This window comes from Atractosteus spatula, chromosome 8, assembly GCF_055471065.1.
Source record: "Atractosteus spatula isolate fAtrSpa1 chromosome 8, fAtrSpa1.hap1, whole genome shotgun sequence".
NCBI lineage: Eukaryota > Metazoa > Chordata > Actinopteri > Semionotiformes > Lepisosteidae > Atractosteus > Atractosteus spatula.
Genome location: NC_142713.1, coordinates 1,918,053 through 1,935,773, shown reverse-complemented (window position 1 = coordinate 1,935,773; position 17,721 = coordinate 1,918,053). Strand labels below are relative to the sequence as shown.

Genomic DNA, 17,721 nt, shown 5'->3' with positions numbered 1-17,721 from the left:
GTTAATACAGACACACTGACTGGACACTCCAGTACATTAACACTGCACTGAGAGAGAGAGGGGTTAATACAGACACACTGACTGGACACTCCAGTACATTAACACTGCACTGAGAGAGAGAGGGGTTAATACAGACACACTGACTGGACACTCCAGTACATGAACACTGCACTGAGAGAGAGAGAGGGGTTAATACACACACACTGACTGGACACTCCAGTACATTAACACTGCACTGAGAGAGAGAGAGGGGTTCATACAGACACACTGACTGGACACTCCAGTACATGAACACTGCACTGAGAGAGAGAGGGGTTAATACAGACACACTGACTGGACACTCCAGTACATTAACACTGCACTGAGAGAGAGAGGGGTTAATACAGACACACTGACTGGACACTCCAGTACATTAACACTGCACTGAGAGAGAGAGAGGGGTTAATACAGACACACTGACTGGACACTCCAGTACATGAACACTGCACTGAGAGAGAGAGAGGGGTTAATACACACACACTGACTGGACACTCCAGTACATTAACAGTGCACTGAGAGAGAGAGGGGTTAATACAGACACACTGACTGGACACTCCAGTACATTAACACTGCACTGAGAGAGAGAGAGGGGTTAATACAGACACACTGACTGGACACTCCAGTACATGAACACTGCACTGAGAGAGAGAGAGGGGTTAATACACACACACTGACTGGACACTCCAGTACATTAACACTGCACTGAGAGAGAGAGAGAGAGAGAGAGAGAGAGAGAGAGAGGGGTTAATACAGACACACTGACTGGACACTGTATAGACACGCACCTGTACAGACTTTTTTTTTACTGTAGATATTGTATGATTAACCTCAATATTATCAGGGTTTTCACAAAATTTCACAACATTTTCAGAAACGGTGAGTTTCACGTTTACAGCAACTAATCTTTCTCCTTTCTCTCGCTCTCCCCGTGACAATGGTCTTAAATTAAAGCCACTCGTGCATTTTAGCGGGCTTGTTTTGCAACAGAGCAGACATCTGTCTGTGCACGGTGAAGAAGTTGAAAATCACACTTCTTGAATTTTGCCCGATGACAAATGTTTATCGGATTCCGGTTCTCTGTGTGCGGCTCTCCGGTGAAGAATACACCAATATATTTACGCTCCGCACAGACGAAACAACACTGTAACATTTTAAAAATTAGACACGGGAGCGAATAATTGCATTTCAATGTAGAAATAAACCCCAAGAAACGGCTTACCTTAATTTGTTATCTCTCAACGGCGAAGTTGGTACTGTCCGATGCGCTGCAACCGAACTCGCTCCTCGGCCGCCCATTGGTTCGAATCCCCGTCAATCCAGACGCCCTTCCTGCCGCTTCTGGCCTGTGATTGGTTTCCATCGGCCCGTAGCCTCCTCCCCGCCCTCCGATTGGCTGTCCCGGCCATCGCTTCCTGCCGGGCTTCCCGTCGCTCGCTCCCTCAATAGGTCGAGTCGGTCGGTTACTAGGTAACAATCGAAAAAACTTTATTGACAAGCGCGGGTTTGTCCGCTGGGCGCCCCTGATCAGGTGACCGGGGTCCCCGCAGTTCCCCGCCCGCCCAATTTAACTGCGTTTCCCTAGCAACTGCCGTTCCCTGGCAACTCATTTTTTTTTGAGCCCGTCAGGCGTCCAATGTTGCTTCCTGGTGTGTGATCAATTTTTAATCTTTTTTTTTTTAAATATGAAAATATCTTTTGCGATGGACTTCTTAATTTTGATATCTGCACGTCGTTGCATGTACAGAGTGAAAGGGTCTGGGGAAAGACCTGTGTTTGAAGAGTTTAAAAGAGGTGTAAAGGCGTATTTACAGACGACACGAAAGCTTATCTTTATTTACCTTGTTTAAGCTTTTTTTTTTTCTTCCACGGAGTGTAACTGGATTACAGTGTGTATTTTTGTTCTTTACAATAATAAAAAAAGGTTTCCAAAAAATGTTGTGCTTCCTGGTTTTCGAATGTGGCCCATAATAACGTACTGTGTGAGCACCGGCTGTCTCCTTAAAGCCAGCAGGTCCGGTTCTCCGACCTGATCCAGAATCACGCGTGTGCCCCAGGTCGTGGTGCATTGCTTTCAATAATAATGACAATTAATTAAGTAACCCCACCTGGGAGACGCACAGTGATCATTCTGCACCAGTAACCCCACCTGGGAGACGCACAGTGATCATTCTGCACCAGCAGCCCCCACCTGGGAGACGCACAGTGATCATTCTGCACCAGCAACCCCACCTGGGAGACGCACAGTGATCATTCTGCACCAGTCACCCCACCTGGGAGACGCACAGTGATCATTCTGCACCAGCAGCCCCACCTGGGAGACGCACAGTGATCATTCTGCACCAGCAGCCCCACCTGGGAGACGCACAGTGATCATTCTGCACCAGCAGCCCCACCTAGGAGACGCACAGTGATCATTCTGCACCAGCAGCCCCACCTGGGAGACGCACAGTGATCATTCTGCACCAGCAGCCCCACCTGGGAGACGCACAGTGATCATTCTGCACCAGCAGCCCCACCTGGGAGACACACAGTGATCATTCTGCACCAGCAGCCCCACCTGGGAGACGCACAGTGATCATTCTGCACCAGCAGCCCCACCTGGGAGACACACAGTGATCATTCTGCACCAGCAGCCCCACCTGGGAGACGCACAGTGATCATTCTGCACCAGCAGCCTCACTGCACACAGATCAGGGGGAGGAGAGAGAATCGGCTGCACCAGGTGGATTGAGAGGAGCTGTAGGGAGTCTAGACTGGAGGTCAGCCAGGTCACTGGGGACCAACACCCCTACTTTTACAAACGATACGTGTGGAATCTCTATAAGGGATCTTTAATAACCCAGTAATCACTGTAGACCAGATCATCTAAGATTGGTACTGTCTAGTATCTCTCCTAGACAAGAAGTAAGTAAATTGTGATGGAATCGAAGGTCAGGGTCTTGTGCACAGGTGCAGTACAAATCGTGTTTATTGAGAGACTTGAAACATGTGATGAGAGACGTGTACCTTGGAGATCCGTGACTCTGAAGTGGAAATAAGACACTGTCTGCACGGATTCTCAATGCTGCTGTACTGATCCGAACACATTCTTCAATAAGAGGTGGACAGAAAAGAGATTTTCATCACAATGCAGTTTATTGACGCCCTTCTGAGAACATCCAGAGTGTCAGTCAGAGAGCGTCAGAGGGAGCCAGGTGTCAGTCAAGGTCAGTCCAGTGAACCTCTAAGGATTACTACTGCAACAGGAACGAAGGAACGGGCTGAGACGTCTGGGACCTGCACTGACCAGCAGGATCAGGAGACAGAGCTTTACACAGAGGGGGGCAGAAGTATGGAACAAGGCACCCAGCCATGGGGCTGAAGCCGATACCGTGCGTTTCTTCAGAAGCGTCACTCAGACTGTGTAAAAGTGTCAGTCAGAGTGTCGATCAGACTGTGTTATAGGGTCAGTCAGAGTGTCGATCAGACAGTGTTATAGGGTCAGTCAGAGTGTCGATCAGACTGTGTTATAGTGTCAGTCAGAGTGTCGATCAGACTGTGTTAGAGTGTCATGCAGAGCGTCACTCAGACTGTGTTATAGTGTCAGTCAGAGTGTCGATCAGACTGTGTTAGAGTGTCAGTCAGAGTATCGATCAGACTGTGTTAGAGTTTCAGTCATGGTGTCAGACAGTGTTATAGTGCCAGTCAGAGTGTCGATCAGACAGTGTTAGAGTGTCAGTTATAGTGCCAGTCAGAGTGTCAATCAGACTTATAGTGTTAGAGGGTCAGTCATGGTGTCAGGGAGACAGTGTTATAGTGTCAGTCAGTGTCAATCAGACAGTGTTAGAGGGTCAGTCAGAGTGTCAGAGAGACTGTGTTAGAGTGTCAGTCATGGTGTCAGACAGTGTTATAGTGCCAGTCAGAGTGTCAATCAGACTTATAGTGTTAGAGGGTCAGTCATGGTGTCAGGGAGACTGTGTTATAGTGTCAGTCAGTGTCAATCAGACAGTGTCAGAGAGTCAGTCAGAGTGTCAGAGAGACTGTGTTATAGGGTCAGTCAGAGTGTCGATCAGACTGTGTTATAGTGTCAGTCAGCGTCAATCAGACAGTGTCAGAGAGTCAGTCAGAGTGTCAGAGAGACTGTGTTATAGGGTCAGTCAGAGTGTCGATCAGACAGTGTTAGAGGGTCAGTCAGAGTGTCGATCAGACAGTGTTAGAGTGTCAGTCATGGTGTCATACAGTGTTATAGTGCCAGTCAGAGTGTCAATCAGACTTATAGTGTTAGAGGGTCAGTCATGGTGTCAGGGAGACTGTGTTATAGTGTCAGTCAGTGTCAATCAGACAGTGTTAGAGAGTCAGTCAGAGTGTCAGAGAGACTGTGTTCGAGTGCCAGTCAGACTGCATCAATAAGGCAGAGTGTTAATCAGTGCAGAGTAGTAATCAGTGTGTCTTTGTGTTAGTCACGAAGAGTGTCAGTGTGTATTAGCAGGTCCCTGAATCCCTGAAACGTCTACATGGGCCGAGAGATTGTGGGCTGTTTAGAAGCGTTCTCACACTCCTTGTCTGTCAGGGTGCGTGTCCTTCGTCAGCAGAGGAAGACTCTTCCTCCGTGCCCTCGACACACTGAAAGAGAGGGAGGAGGACTGTGAGCCCAGAGCCGCGATGCACAGGCAGGAAAAACACATCGGCACAGGGAAACCGCCCGGTGCAGATCAACACCGTACACACCCAGCAGGCTGCTCCAGAAGGACTGGTAGGTGGCTCTCCCAGTAACAGCTCCCAGTTCTGCAGGATTTCGTCTGACTGTAGTGACTGAGAAGCCATTGGGACCAGTGACCTCAATCTCCACCACGTGATACTGACTGAGACTGAGAGAGAGAGGGGTTAATACAGACACACTGACTGGACACTCCAGTACATGAACACTGCACTGAGAGAGAGAGGGGTTAATACAGACACACTGACTGGACACTCCAGTACATTAACACTGCACTGAGAGAGAGAGGGGTTCATACAGACACACTGACTGGACACTCCAGTACATTAACACTGCACTGAGAGAGAGAGGGGTTCATACAGACACACTGACTGGACACTCCAGTACATGAACACTGCACTGAGAGAGAGAGGGGTTAATACAGACACACTGACTGGACACTCCAGTACATTAACACTGCACTGAGAGAGAGAGGGGTTCATACAGACACACTGACTGGACACTCCAGTACATTAACACTGCACTGAGAGAGAGAGGGGTTCATACAGACACACTGACTGGACACTCCAGTACATTAACACTGCACTGAGAGAGAGAGGGGTTAATACAGACACACTGACTGGACACTCCAGTACATTAACACTGCACTGAGAGAGAGAGGGGTTCATACAGACACACTGACTGGACACTCCAGTACATTAACACTGCACTGAGAGAGAGAGGGGTTCATACAGACACACTGACTGGACACTCCAGTACATGAACACTGCACTGAGAGAGAGAGGGGTTAATACAGACACACTGACTGGACACTCCAGTACATTAACACTGCACTGAGAGAGAGAGGGGTTCATACAGACACACTGACTGGACACTCCAGTACATTAACACTGCACTGAGAGAGAGAGGGGTTCATACAGACACACTGACTGGACACTCCAGTACATTAACACTGCACTGAGAGAGAGAGGGGTTCATACAGACACACTGACTGGACACTCCAGTACATTAACACTGCACTGAGAGAGAGAGGGGTTAATACACACACTGACTGGACACTCCAGTACATTAACACTGCACTGAGAGAGGGGTTAATACACACACACTGACTGGACACTCCAGTACATTAACACTGCACTGAGAGAGAGAGGGGTTAATACACACACACTGACTGGACACTCCAGTACATCAACACTGCACTGAGAGAGAGAGGGGTTAATACACACACACTGACTGGACACTCCAGTACATTAACACTGCACTGAGAGAGAGAGGGGTTCATACAGACACACTGACTGGACACTCCAGTACATTAACACTGCACTGAGAGAGAGAGGGGTTAATACAGACACACTGACTGGACACTCCAGTACATTAACACTGCACTGAGAGAGAGAGGAGGGTTAATACAGACACTTCAGGCTGGAGATGACTGTGCCGGCTCTCTGACAGATTCATCGCTCTGTGCACTCCAGTGGGCCGTACTGATCACAGAGGCAGAGAGGGAAAGTGCAGGCATCCTCTGGACACAGAGGAGCGATTCATGTTGTCTGTTTCAGCTGATTACTGCAGGGTTCTGCTAACTTCGATGAGTGGTATTTGTACCCTTAAAGCCGACGCAGTAGTATTTTACTTCTCATGGGAAGGGTGGGTGCCTGCTGTACTCTGCAGTGCATGTTGGGATATTATGGGGGCGGACCTGGTCATATGTGAATCATTCTGTTAGAGATGGTTTTCTAAACCGATCCCCTCGCACTAACACGGCAGCACACGGGACAGAGAGACAGACTCACCCCGTGTCGGACACGATCTCGCCCCTCACCCCGCTGAAGCCCAGCGTGGGGGCGGCCATGGCGGCGGCGGCCATGCTGTTGACGTTGTTGGGCGCCAGAGGGCAAAGGTCGCGCACCGGGCCGCTGAACAGGACCCGCCTCCCCTCCCCCTCCGACCAATCGCGGCGCAGCTCGGGGCCGAGGCGGAAGCAGGAGGGGTGCTTGGACATCCGGATTCGGAGCGCCTGGGAGAGGGCAGCATGGAAAGCGGGGTTGGGATAGGGGTGCGGCTGGAGCTCGGCTCGTCTGCCTGGAATGCCTCTGTCCCGCTCACCTGCAGCGTCCCTCTGTCACTCATCCTCTGGATGTCCTGGGCGCCCCACAATGCACCGCTGGGGACGTACAGCGTCTTCCCATGGTGCATCGCTGCATCACGGAGCCTCTTCTCCACTTCGGGATCGGACAACGCTGAAGGAGAGCCAACCTGAGAGAGAGAGAGAGGGGTTAATACAGACACACTGACTGGACACTCCAGTACATTAACACTGCACTGAGAGAGAGAGGGGTCAATACACACACACTGACTGGACACTCCAGTACATTAACACTGCACTGAGAGAGAGAGGGGTTCATACAGACACACTGACTAGACACTCCAGTACATGAACACTGCACTGAGAGAGAGAGGGGTTAATACAGACACACTGACTGGACACTCCAGTACATTAACACCGCACTGAGAGAGAGAGGGGTTAATACAGACACACTGACTGGACACTCCAGTACATTAACACTGCACTGAGAGAGAGAGGGGTTAATACAGACACACTGACTGGACACTCCAGTACATTAACACTGCACTGAGAGAGAGAGAGAGAGGTTAATACAGACACACTGACTGGACACTCCAGTACATTAACACTGCACTGAGAGAGAGGGGTTAATACACACACACTGACTGGACACTCCAGTACATTAACACTGCACTGAGAGAGAGAGGGGTTAATACACACACTGACTGGACACTCCAGTACATTAACACTGCACTGAGAGAGAGAGGCTCATTACACTGATGGTCTTACGGAGACAATAAAACAATATTGATTATTTGTGCAGAGGCCAAGAGAGACAGAGAGCCAAGCGTGTGTGGCTCACAGATGGTTTACCATGAAGTCCGAGTGGGACAGGAAGTGAGCACCATGCTCTCGCACAATATCAGGGTGACACACCTCCACTACGACATCAGCACCCCTGAAACACACAATGGGTCACTTGTCTCCTTCTCTCTCTCACATTCAAATCCTGACAGTTTCATTCACTTTAATGTGTAACTCTGGACACGCAGGTGTCTGTGTCCAGCGTCTGTGTCCAGGCTGTAGTCACTGAGCCTGTCCCCTCTGGGTGTCCAGATCTGTCTGTGTCCAGTGTCTGTGTCCAGGCTGTGGTCACTGAGCCTGTCCTCTCTGAGTGTCCAGGTCTGTCTGTGTCCAGTGTCTGTGTCCAGGCTGTGGTCACTGAACCTGTCCTCTCTGGGTGTCCAGGTCTGTCTGTGTCCAGTGTCCTTGTCCAGGCTGTGGTCACTGAACCTGTCCTCTCTGTGTGTCCAGGTCTGTCTGTGTCCAGTGTCTGTGTCCAGGCTGTGGTCACTGAGCCTGTCCCCTCTAGACAGTCAGGTGTCTGTGTCCAGTGTGTGTGTCCAGGCTGTGGTCACTGAGCCTGTCCTCTCTGGGTGTCCAGATCTGTCTGTGTCCAGTGTCACCTCTCTGCGAACTCCCTGAGGTCGGTGAGGATGAGGTCAGGGGTCACGGCCTCTCTCAGCCCCTCTGCGCTCCTGTTCCACACAAACGCCAGCCGCAATCCCACGGCCCCGCCCTCCTCCTGGATCCTGGCCACCAGGTGCTGACCTGGACAGAGGCAGAAAGAGGCCGAAGCCAGCGGGAGCTGAGACATTCCCTGCCGCCCGCCATCGCAGAGTCACGGCGCGGACCGGCGGAGCTCGGGGGTGAGGTTTCAGGCGTTTCCGAGAGAAACACGTTTCAGAGAACGCCCACGAAGGCACGCCATCTTCCCGGAGAGCTGGGAACTCAGGTATTCTCAGGGGGTTTTATAACCCGACCACAGTCCCCATCTCGGCGGGAATGGGTGTTTGCAGGCAACAGTTGCATATGCTAGACCTCATACCGACATGTCCAACAGTTTGTGACGAGATTATCCACGCTTTTCAGCTGGAAAAATATGTCACGCATGGCAACCGTGTCCCTGCAGTGAAAGGGTTTAGAATGACACTTACAAGCAGCACCCCAGAACAAATTCTGCACGAGACCGAGGAGAGAGAGAGAGAGAGAGAGAGAGAGACAACCCAGACTTTCGAGACAAACAGCTTGCAAAGACAGCTGGAGGACTAACCTAAGTGTCCGTATCCCACAATTCCAACTCTTGTCGTCTCTCTCCTTGCAGCCATCGTACACTCTAGGGAAAAGAGAGCAAAATCTTCAAAACTCTATGATCTCTTAAAGGACTATAATAGGTCAGGTATAATAACAGAAAGCTGCCGCACCTGTGAGTCGCGCAGAGCACGGTCTCAAACACTCGCGCTGTGCATTGTGGGACACAGGAAGTCAAAGGCTAAACAAATGAACTTTGGATCAGCTCTGTTAATTATTAATTTTGAAACTGGTTTAGTTTATTTTTAAATATTAACATCTTACACAAATCGTTATTTATATCATGTATATACCATGTGCTCTAATTCTGGGAACAGTTCAAGTCTGCATTTACGATGAAGCCAGTAAGAGTGTGTACAGGTGTGTGTCTGTACAGTGTCTCCAGTAAGAGTCTGTACAGGTGTGTGTGTCTGTACAGTGTCTCCAGTAAGAGTGTGTACAGGTGTGTGTCTGTACAGTGTCTCCAGTAAGAGTCTGTACAGGTGTGTGTGTCTATACAGTGTCTCCAGTAAGAGTCTGTACAGGTGTGTGTGTCTGTACAGTGTCTCCAGTAAGAGTCTGTACAGGTGTGTGTCTGTACAGTGTCTCCAGTAAGAGTCTGTACAGGTGTGTGTGTATATACAGTGTCTCCAGTAAGAGTCTGTACAGGTGTGTGTCTGTACAGTGTCTCCAGTAAGAGTCTGTACAGGTGTGTGTGTATATACAGTGTCTCCAGTAAGAGTCTGTACAGGTGTGTGTCTATACAGTGTGTCCCGTAAGAGTCTGTACAGGTGTGTGTCTGTACAGTGTCTCCAGTAAGAGTCTGTACAGGTGTGTGTCTGTACAGTGTCTCCAGTAAGAGTCTGTACAGGTGTGTGTCTACACAGTGTCTCCAGTAAGAGTCTGTACAGTTGTGTGTCTATACAGTGTCTCCAGTGAGAGTCTGTACAGGTGTGTGTCTATACAGTATTTGTGATAAGGTGTTTAGAGTCTGCAAAAGGACACTTGGATTTTTAGTGCGGCAGTTGTACTTTTTCAGAACTGTTAGAATGTTTTCACCAGACACTTGGCGCCACCTACTGGCTTGAGGGTGACACTGAACAAATTCAACAGCCATCAACCCCGATGTGTGATTGAGCTCTACTACACTTAGAACTGAGTTCTGGCATCATGGTGGTGGAGTGGATAGCACTGTTGCCTTGGCTTCTGGGAGAACTGGCCCTGGTGTGAGTGTGTGTGTGTCCTGTGATGGACCGGCCCTATGTGAGAGTGTGTGTGTGTGTGTCCTGTGATGGACCGGCCCTATGTGAGTGTGTGTGTGTGTCCTGTGTTGAACCGGCCCTGGTGTGAGTGTGTGTGTGTTTGTGTGTGTGTGTGTGTGTGTGTGTGTGTGTGTCTGTGTGTGTGTCCTGTGATGGACTGGCACTGGTGTGTGTGTGCGTGTGCGTGTGTGTGTGTGTGTCCTGTGATGGACAGGCCCTGGTGTGAGTGTGTGTGTGTGTGTGTGTGTGTGTCCTGTGTTGAACCGGCCCTGGTGTGAGTGTGTGTGTGTTTGTGTGTGTGTGTGTGTGTGTGTGTGTGTGTCCTGTGATGGACCGGCCCTGGTGTGAGTGTGTGTGTCCTGTGTGTGTGTGTGTGTGTGTGTGTGTGTGTGTGTGTGTGTGTGTGTCCTGTGATGGACTGGCCCTGGTGTGTGTGTGTCTGTGTGTGTCCTGTGATGGAGAGACAGTCAGGCTATCCTGTAGTCACTGAGAAAGCAGACAGACAGGCAGGCCGGCAGTGAGACAGGTGGAGAGACAGACTGGAAAGACACAAAAGAACAGAAATGTGTGAAGTCCGAGTCCTTTATTCCGGAGGTCCTGGAGCCCCGGTCTGTCCAGCCAGTCCGCTGGCCCCTCAGGCTGTGTGGAAGGGGCAGGCAGATCAGTCCTCTGCCAGCCTGGGGGGTCTGTGGCTGAAGGGCACTGTCCGGAGGGGCCAGCGGGCTGTGGGGGGGACGTCACAGGAATGTCTTCTGGGCTGCTTCTGCGGGCTGGACGGACGTGCTGCCCCGGGGGCCCGTCCGCCCCTCCAGGGACAGGGTCTCCATCAGGCGGTGGCGCCCCCTAGCGATCCGCAGGCCCCACTCGTACTCCCGCTTCACGAGTGCGTCGTGCTGGACACAGTGGAGCTGCACCGCCCCCCCGCCCTGCACCCTGACCTGCAGCCCCGAGCACAGCAGCTGGCCCTGGGTCTGCAGGTCCGAGCAGGTGATCAACCACCTGTCAGGTGTGGAGAGAGAGGGGTCAATACACACACACTGACTGGACACTCCAGTACATGAACACTGCACTGAGAGAGAGAGGGGTTCATACAGACACACTGACTGGACACTCCAGTACATCAACACTGCACTGAGAGAGAGAGGGGTCAATACACACACACTGACTGGACACTCCAGTACATTAACACTGCACTGAGAGAGAGAGGGGTTAATAGAGACACACTGACTGGACACTCCAGTACATCAACACTGCACTGAGAGAGAGAGGGGTTAATACACACACACTGACTGGACACTCCAGTACATTAACACTGCACTGAGAGAGAGGGGTTAATACACACACACTGACTGGACACTCCAGTACATTAACACTGCACTGAGAGAGAGAGGGGTTAATAGAGTCACACTGACTGGACACTCCAGTACATCAACACTGCACTGAGAGAGAGAGGGGTTAATACAGACACACTGACTGGACACTCCAGTACATTAACACTGCACTGAGAGAGAGGGGTTCATACAGACACACTGACTGGACACTCCAGTACATTAACACTGCACTGAGAGAGAGAGGGGTTAATACAGACACACTGACTGGACACTCCAGTACATTAACACTGCACTGAGAGAGAGAGGGGTTCATACAGACACACTGACTGGACACTCCAGTACATTAACACTGCACTGAGAGAGAGAGGGGTTAATACACACACACTGACTGGACACTCCAGTACATTAACACTGCACTGAGAGAGAGAGGGGGGTTAATACACACACACTGACTGGACACTCCAGTACATTAACACTGCACTGAGAGAGAGAGAGGGGTTAATACAGACACACTGACTGGACACTCCAGTACATTAACACTGCACTGAGAGAGAGAGGGGTTAATACAGACACCCTGACTGGACACTCCAGTACATTAACACTGCACTGAGAGAGAGAGGGGGGTTAATACAGACACACTGACTGGACACTCCAGTACATTAACACTGCACTGAGAGAGAGGGGTTAATACACACACACTGACCTGTTGTGTTGCCCTGCTGTCCTGAAGGTGACGTTGAGATCCTGGAACTGAATCTTGGTGACCCGGCCAGAGGTCATGGGGTCAGGGATGACGTCACTGATGGACGTCAGGATGTCCAGGTGGCTGAGGTTGAGACTGGGCTGAGAGGAGAGAGGGGGGTGGGGGGGGGGGGGGTAGATTCAGTGCCTGAGAGGTTTCAGGCTGGTGGAGAAGTATCACTCTCTCACGTGACAATTTCAAGATCCAGCTATCCTGGCCAGCGACCTCTGAGTCCTGGGTGGACTTGACACTGAGGGAGCATGCAGACTCCCCACAGAAGGCTCCCCAGACTGTACTCGAACCCGGACCCACGAGACAGCAGCTCCAGCATGCTTGCTATCGCATCATCCTCCACTCCGAGCCCTCCGACCACAACAGCAACAGTCACGGCCATTTATAATCGATAAATAATCAATGCAATTACTTCCCATATTACCTCAGCCTCCACACAGAGCAGCAGAGGGTGCAGTTTTGGGGTGTCGCCATGCCGCAGGCGGGGGACCCCCACTTCCAGCGACTTGAACTGGCACAGCAGCTGCCTGAGGTGCTTCTTACTGTGAGATCAATAACCGGGATCAATAACCATTATCTCTGCATCTGTCCATTTTCTAGCCTCTTATCCAATGCAAGGTGGAGAGGGAGCCGGAGTCTATCCCAGCAAGCAACGGGATAGACCTCAGTTTAAGCTTTAAGAGCCTCAGAGGGTCTCATCTCGCCCAGCTGTGTCTGGAGAGAAGCCAGGGTATCGGCTTCAACCACAGGGCTGGGCAGCTTGTTCCCCACCCCCACCACCCTCTGTGTACAGAAGAGCCTCCTGTCCTGACTGGAGGACCTCACCCAGCTGTGTCTGGAGAGAAGCCAGGGTATCGGCTTCAACCACAGGGCTGGGCAGCTTGTTCCCCACCCCCACCACCCTCTGTGTACAGCAGAGCCTCCTGTCCTGACTGGAGGAGCTCACCCAGCTGTGTCTGGGGAGAAGCCAGGGTATCGGCTTCAACCACAGGGCTGGGCAGCTTGTTCCCCACCCCCACCACCCTCTGTGTACAGAAGAGCCTCCTGTCCTGACTGGAGGACCTCACCCAGCTGTGTCTGGAGAGAAGCCAGGGTATCGGCTTCAACCACAGGGCTGGGCAGCTTGTTCCCCACCCCCACCACCCTCTGTGTACAGCAGAGCCTCCTGTCCTGACTGGAGGAGCTCACCCAGCTGTGTCTGGGGAGAAGCCAGGGTATCGGCTTCAACCACAGGGCTGGGCAGCTTGTTCCCCACCCCCACCACCCTCTGTGTACAGAAGAGCCTCCTGTCCTGACTGGAGGACCTCACCCAGCTGTGTCTGGAGAGAAGCCAGGGTATCGGCTTCAACCACAGGGCTGGGCAGCTTGTTCCCCACCCCCACCATCCTCTGTGTACAGCAGAGCCTCCTGTCCTGACTGGAGGAGCTCACCCAGCTGTGTCTGGAGAGAAGCCAGGGTATCGGCTTCAACCACAGGGCTGGGCAGCTTGTTCCCCACCCCCACCACCCTCTGTGTACAGCAGAGCCTCCTGTCCTGACTGGAGGAGCTCACCCAGCTGTGTCTGGAGAGAAGCCAGGGTATCGGCTTCAACCACAGGGCTGGGCAGCTTGTTCCCCACCCCCACCACCCTCTGTGTACAGCAGAGCCTCCTGTCCTGACTGGAGGAGCTCACCCAGCTGTGTCTGGAGAGAAGCCAGGGTATCGGCTTCAACCACAGGGCTGGGCAGCTTGTTCCCCACCCCCACCACCCTCTGTGTACAGTAGTGCCTCCTGTCCTGACTGGAGGAGCTCATCCAGCTGTGTCTGGAGAAAAGCCAGGGTATCGGCTTCAACCACACGGCTGGGCAGCTTGTTCCCCACTCCCACCACCCTTTGTGTAAAGGAGTGTTTCTTGCTGTCAGATTTACTAGGTGTAACCATCTGGCCCTGTGGTCAGTCATCACTATCACTGAGGAAGAGGAGGCGAGGAAGGACAGCCACCCTGACCTGTTCTGGAGGAGGGCAGCTCGACCCTGATTGGACGCCTGGATCTCTTGTGAGAGACGGACCAGCGACAGGGCTCTCTGGAGCTCTGAAGAGAGAGACACACCGACTGACACACCGACACACTGACTGACACACTGATCGACACACTGACACACCGACTGACACACCGACACACTGCCTGACACACCGCCTGACACACTGACTGACACACCACCTGACCAACTGAAACATTATCTAACACATGAACTGACTGTGAGTGACCACAGCCTGAACACTGACAGACCTGACTGTCCAGAGAGGACAGGCTCAGTGACCACAGCCTGGACACAGACACTGGACACTGACAGACCTGATCCTCCAGAGAGGACAGGCTCAGTGACCACAGCCTGGACACAGACACTGGACACTGACAGACCTGACCCTCCAGAGAGGACAGGCTCAGTGACCACAGCCCGGACACTGACACTGGACACTGACAGACCTGTCTGTCCAGAGAGGACAGGCTCAGTGACCACGGCCCGGACACAGACACTGGACACTGACAGACCTGTCTATCCAGAGAGGACAGGCTCAGTGACCACAGCCCGGACACAGACACTGGACACTGACAGACCTGACCCTCCAGAGAGGACAGGCTCAGTGACCACAGCCCGGACACAGACACTGGACACTGACAGACCTGTCTGTCCAGAGAGGACAGGCTCAGTGACCACAGCCCGGACACACACACTGGACACTGACAGACCTGTCTGTCCAGAGAGGACAGGCTCAGTGACCACAGCCCGGACACAGACACTGGACACTGACAGACCTGTCTGTCCAGAGAGGACAGGCTCAGTGACCACAGCCTGGACACAAACAATGGACACTGACAGACCTGTCTGTCCAGAGAGGACAGGCTCAGTGACCACAGCCCGGACACACACACTGGACACTGACAGACCTGACTGCCCAGAGAGGACAGGCTCAGTGACCACAGCCCGGACACAGACACTGGACACTGACAGACCTGTCTGTCCAGAGAGGACAGTAATAAAGGGGGTAGAAACTCACCAGAGGTAAAGGAACAGACACTGAGCCTGTCTCTCAATAAGGTGTTGTTGCTGTAAATGTTTAGTCTATTATTATCACTGCCGTGAGCCCTCCCAGCATGCTCTCTGTCGTGTCCTCTCAGCCCCTAACCTTGGTCTAAGTGCTCCCTGCCGGACTCTGTCCCAGCTGCCTCCCTCTCTCTCGTCTCTGCTATCACAGGCCTGTAGAGAGAGACGCCAGGGACACTCAGGCTCTGAGGACAAGACCCAGCCTGACTGCAGAGGACATAGAGGACATCGGACAACCAGTTCCCAGCTCCGACCCGCAGAGACCTGCCAGCTGAGAAATCTCGGACTGTGCGGTCCTGTGCAGGGTGGTGATGGCCATTCCTCATTATTTACTGTGTCGTAATGTACTGTGCACTGTGCGTGGTCTATTGTACTGTGAGCGCCCCCTGCTGGTCCCACTCTTCGTCTCCCCTCCAGGTACTGGCCGGGCTCACACTGCTGGGCTCCAGTGGGGCTGCCGGCTGGGAGCTGCGGGGCGATATGCTATAGCTGCTGGCTCTTTCTAGCCCTGTGATCTGTTTCGACCACAGAGAGAGGATGATCTGCAAGCTTAAGGACGTTGTGTTTTTAATTCAAAACATGGGTATAAAAACGTCACAGCGACACACAGACAGAAAGACAGACACTCAGAAACCCAGTCCCAGAGACAGACACCAGGACAGTGAGAGCACTACTCAGACACACAGTCACACAGTCCGACACAAGGATAGACAAAGACACAGAGACACAGAGACGCAAGGACAGGGAGACAGTCACAGAGACAGACAAGGAGAGACAGAGACACTCGGAAACAGTCAGGGATACAGACACAAGGATAGAGAGACACAGAGACAGACAGGGACAAGGACACAGAGACACTCAGACACACAGTCACAGAGACAGACAGACACAAGGACATAGAAAGACAAGACAGACAGACAGAAGGACACAGAGAGTAACAGTCACAGGCACAGACACAAGGACACAGAGAGACACTCAGAAACAGTCAAAGAGACAGACACAAGGATACAGACACAGTCACAGAGACAGACAGACACGAGGACACAGAGAGACACAGTCACAGGGACAGACACGAGGACAGAGAGACAAGACCGACAGTCACAGACAGACTCACAGCTCCATCTCTCTGCTCAGTCTCTCTGACACAGAGACAGACACAAGGATAGAGACACAGACACAGACAGACTCACAGCTCCATCTCTCTGCTCAGTCTCTCTGACACAGAGACAGACACAGGGATAGAGACACAGACACAGACAGACTCACAGCTCCATCTCTCTGCTCAGTCTCTCTGACACAGAGACAGACACAGGGATAGAGACACAGACACAGACAGACTCACAGCTCCATCTCTCTGCTCAGTCTCTCTGACACAGAGACAGACACAGGGATAGAGACACAGTCACAGACAGACTCACAGCTCCATCTCTCTGCTCAGTCTCTCTGACACAGAGACAGACACAGGGATAGAGACACAGTCACAGACAGACTCACAGCTCCATCTCTCTGCTCAGTCTCTCTGACACAGAGACAGACACAGGGATAGAGACACAGACACAGACAGACTCACAGCTCCATCTCCAGTCTCTCTGACACAGACACAGACAGACTCACAGCTCCATCTCTCTGCTCAGTCTCTCTGCTTCTGCTCTTTGAACAAAAACAGGTTTGAAACTAAACCAGAGACTCTAGAACTCTCAGGTCAGTCGGATTCCAGCAGCAATTTACACTATTATTATTATTATAATAATAATAATTATTATTATTATTAGAGAGCTCGGCTGGCTGTTCCTCGGGCTCTGACGCTGGATCACCGCTCACAGCCTCAGGCACAGAGCAAGCCGGTCCGACAGCAGTTACAGGACAGCTCCTCGGGTCTCAGCCCGGCTCTCTGGGGCCTCAGGGGTGCAGAGACGGGGGGTCAGAGGGCTGGAGGACACAGGGAGGGAGAGAGAGGGGGAGGCTCATGGAAAGACAGAGCAGCGATATGACGGAAAGGCAGCTGCCTGTCACCGTGAAACCCGTCACGTCCTCTTTTTCCTCCTTGAACTTTCTTGACCTCCGACGCAAATTAAAAATAAACTTCCCGTTTCCCCTTTAAATGTCAGCCCGGCTCGCGTTCCGCGCGGGTCAACATTCCCCCGCCGCTGCCATGGCGACGGGCTGCCGTGGGAGCGACGTCCGCCTGCGCCAATGGGAACCGCGCTCTCCCCCCCGGCGCCCGGCCCTTCGGCCAATCGCTTGCTGAGGGCTCTCCCGGAGGGGGGGCGTGTCTTGAGTGGCGAAGAGCTAATGCGGAAGGGGGGCGTTACCGACTCCTCCTGGCCACGCCCGATGGGGGAGGGGCCTCGGCTGCGT

At 52.3% G+C, this 17,721-nt stretch overlaps 2 protein-coding genes across 2 annotated transcripts; both read right to left on the bottom strand.

Annotated features, from left to right (window-relative positions):
* Nucleotides 1–3,177: 3,177 nt before the first annotated feature.
* Nucleotides 3,178–9,080, bottom strand: aspdh (aspartate dehydrogenase domain containing). The gene is made up of 8 exons (XM_088923303.1): nt 9,065–9,080; nt 8,914–8,976; nt 8,267–8,411; nt 7,674–7,758; nt 6,842–6,991; nt 6,529–6,752; nt 4,747–4,886; nt 3,178–4,641 (listed from the first exon to the last, which is right to left on the bottom strand). The coding sequence occupies exons 2-8, from the start codon at nt 8,966–8,968 to the stop codon at nt 4,604–4,606; spliced, it is 837 nt and encodes a 278-aa protein (XP_088779429.1). The 5' UTR covers nt 8,969–8,976; nt 9,065–9,080; the 3' UTR covers nt 3,178–4,603.
* Nucleotides 9,081–10,642: 1,562 nt separating this feature from the next.
* Nucleotides 10,643–17,241, bottom strand: LOC148829037 (putative uncharacterized protein C19orf81). The gene is made up of 6 exons (XM_088923315.1): nt 16,978–17,241; nt 15,446–15,516; nt 14,264–14,348; nt 12,702–12,819; nt 12,227–12,366; nt 10,643–11,191 (listed from the first exon to the last, which is right to left on the bottom strand). Exons 1-6 carry the CDS (start codon nt 16,983–16,985, stop codon nt 10,930–10,932), a joined length of 684 nt encoding a protein of 227 aa, XP_088779441.1. The 5' UTR covers nt 16,986–17,241; the 3' UTR covers nt 10,643–10,929.
* Between the last annotated feature and the right edge of the window lie 480 nt (nt 17,242–17,721).

What these genes read in the sequence shown, in the direction of transcription:
- LOC148829037 (XM_088923315.1), bottom strand. An exon ending in CAGGGAGCACTTAGACCAAG is followed by an intron (nt 14,349 to 15,445) that starts GTTAGGGGCTGA and finishes CTCTCTCTTCAG; the next exon opens with AGCTCCAGAGAGCCCTGTCG. An exon ending in ACAGCAGGGCAACACAACAG is followed by an intron (nt 11,192 to 12,226) that starts GTCAGTGTGTGT and finishes CACACCTGACAG; the next exon opens with GTGGTTGATCACCTGCTCGG.
- aspdh (XM_088923303.1), bottom strand. Translation starts at nt 8,968, where the DNA reads ATGGCTGCAAGGAGAGAGACGACAAGAGTTGGAATTGTGGGATACGGA. An exon ending in TGTGGGATACGGACACTTAG is followed by an intron (nt 8,412 to 8,913) that starts GTTAGTCCTCCA and finishes GCCTCTGTCCAG; the next exon opens with GTCAGCACCTGGTGGCCAGG. An exon ending in CTCAGGGAGTTCGCAGAGAG is followed by an intron (nt 7,759 to 8,266) that starts GTGACACTGGAC and finishes TGTGTGTTTCAG; the next exon opens with GGGTGCTGATGTCGTAGTGG.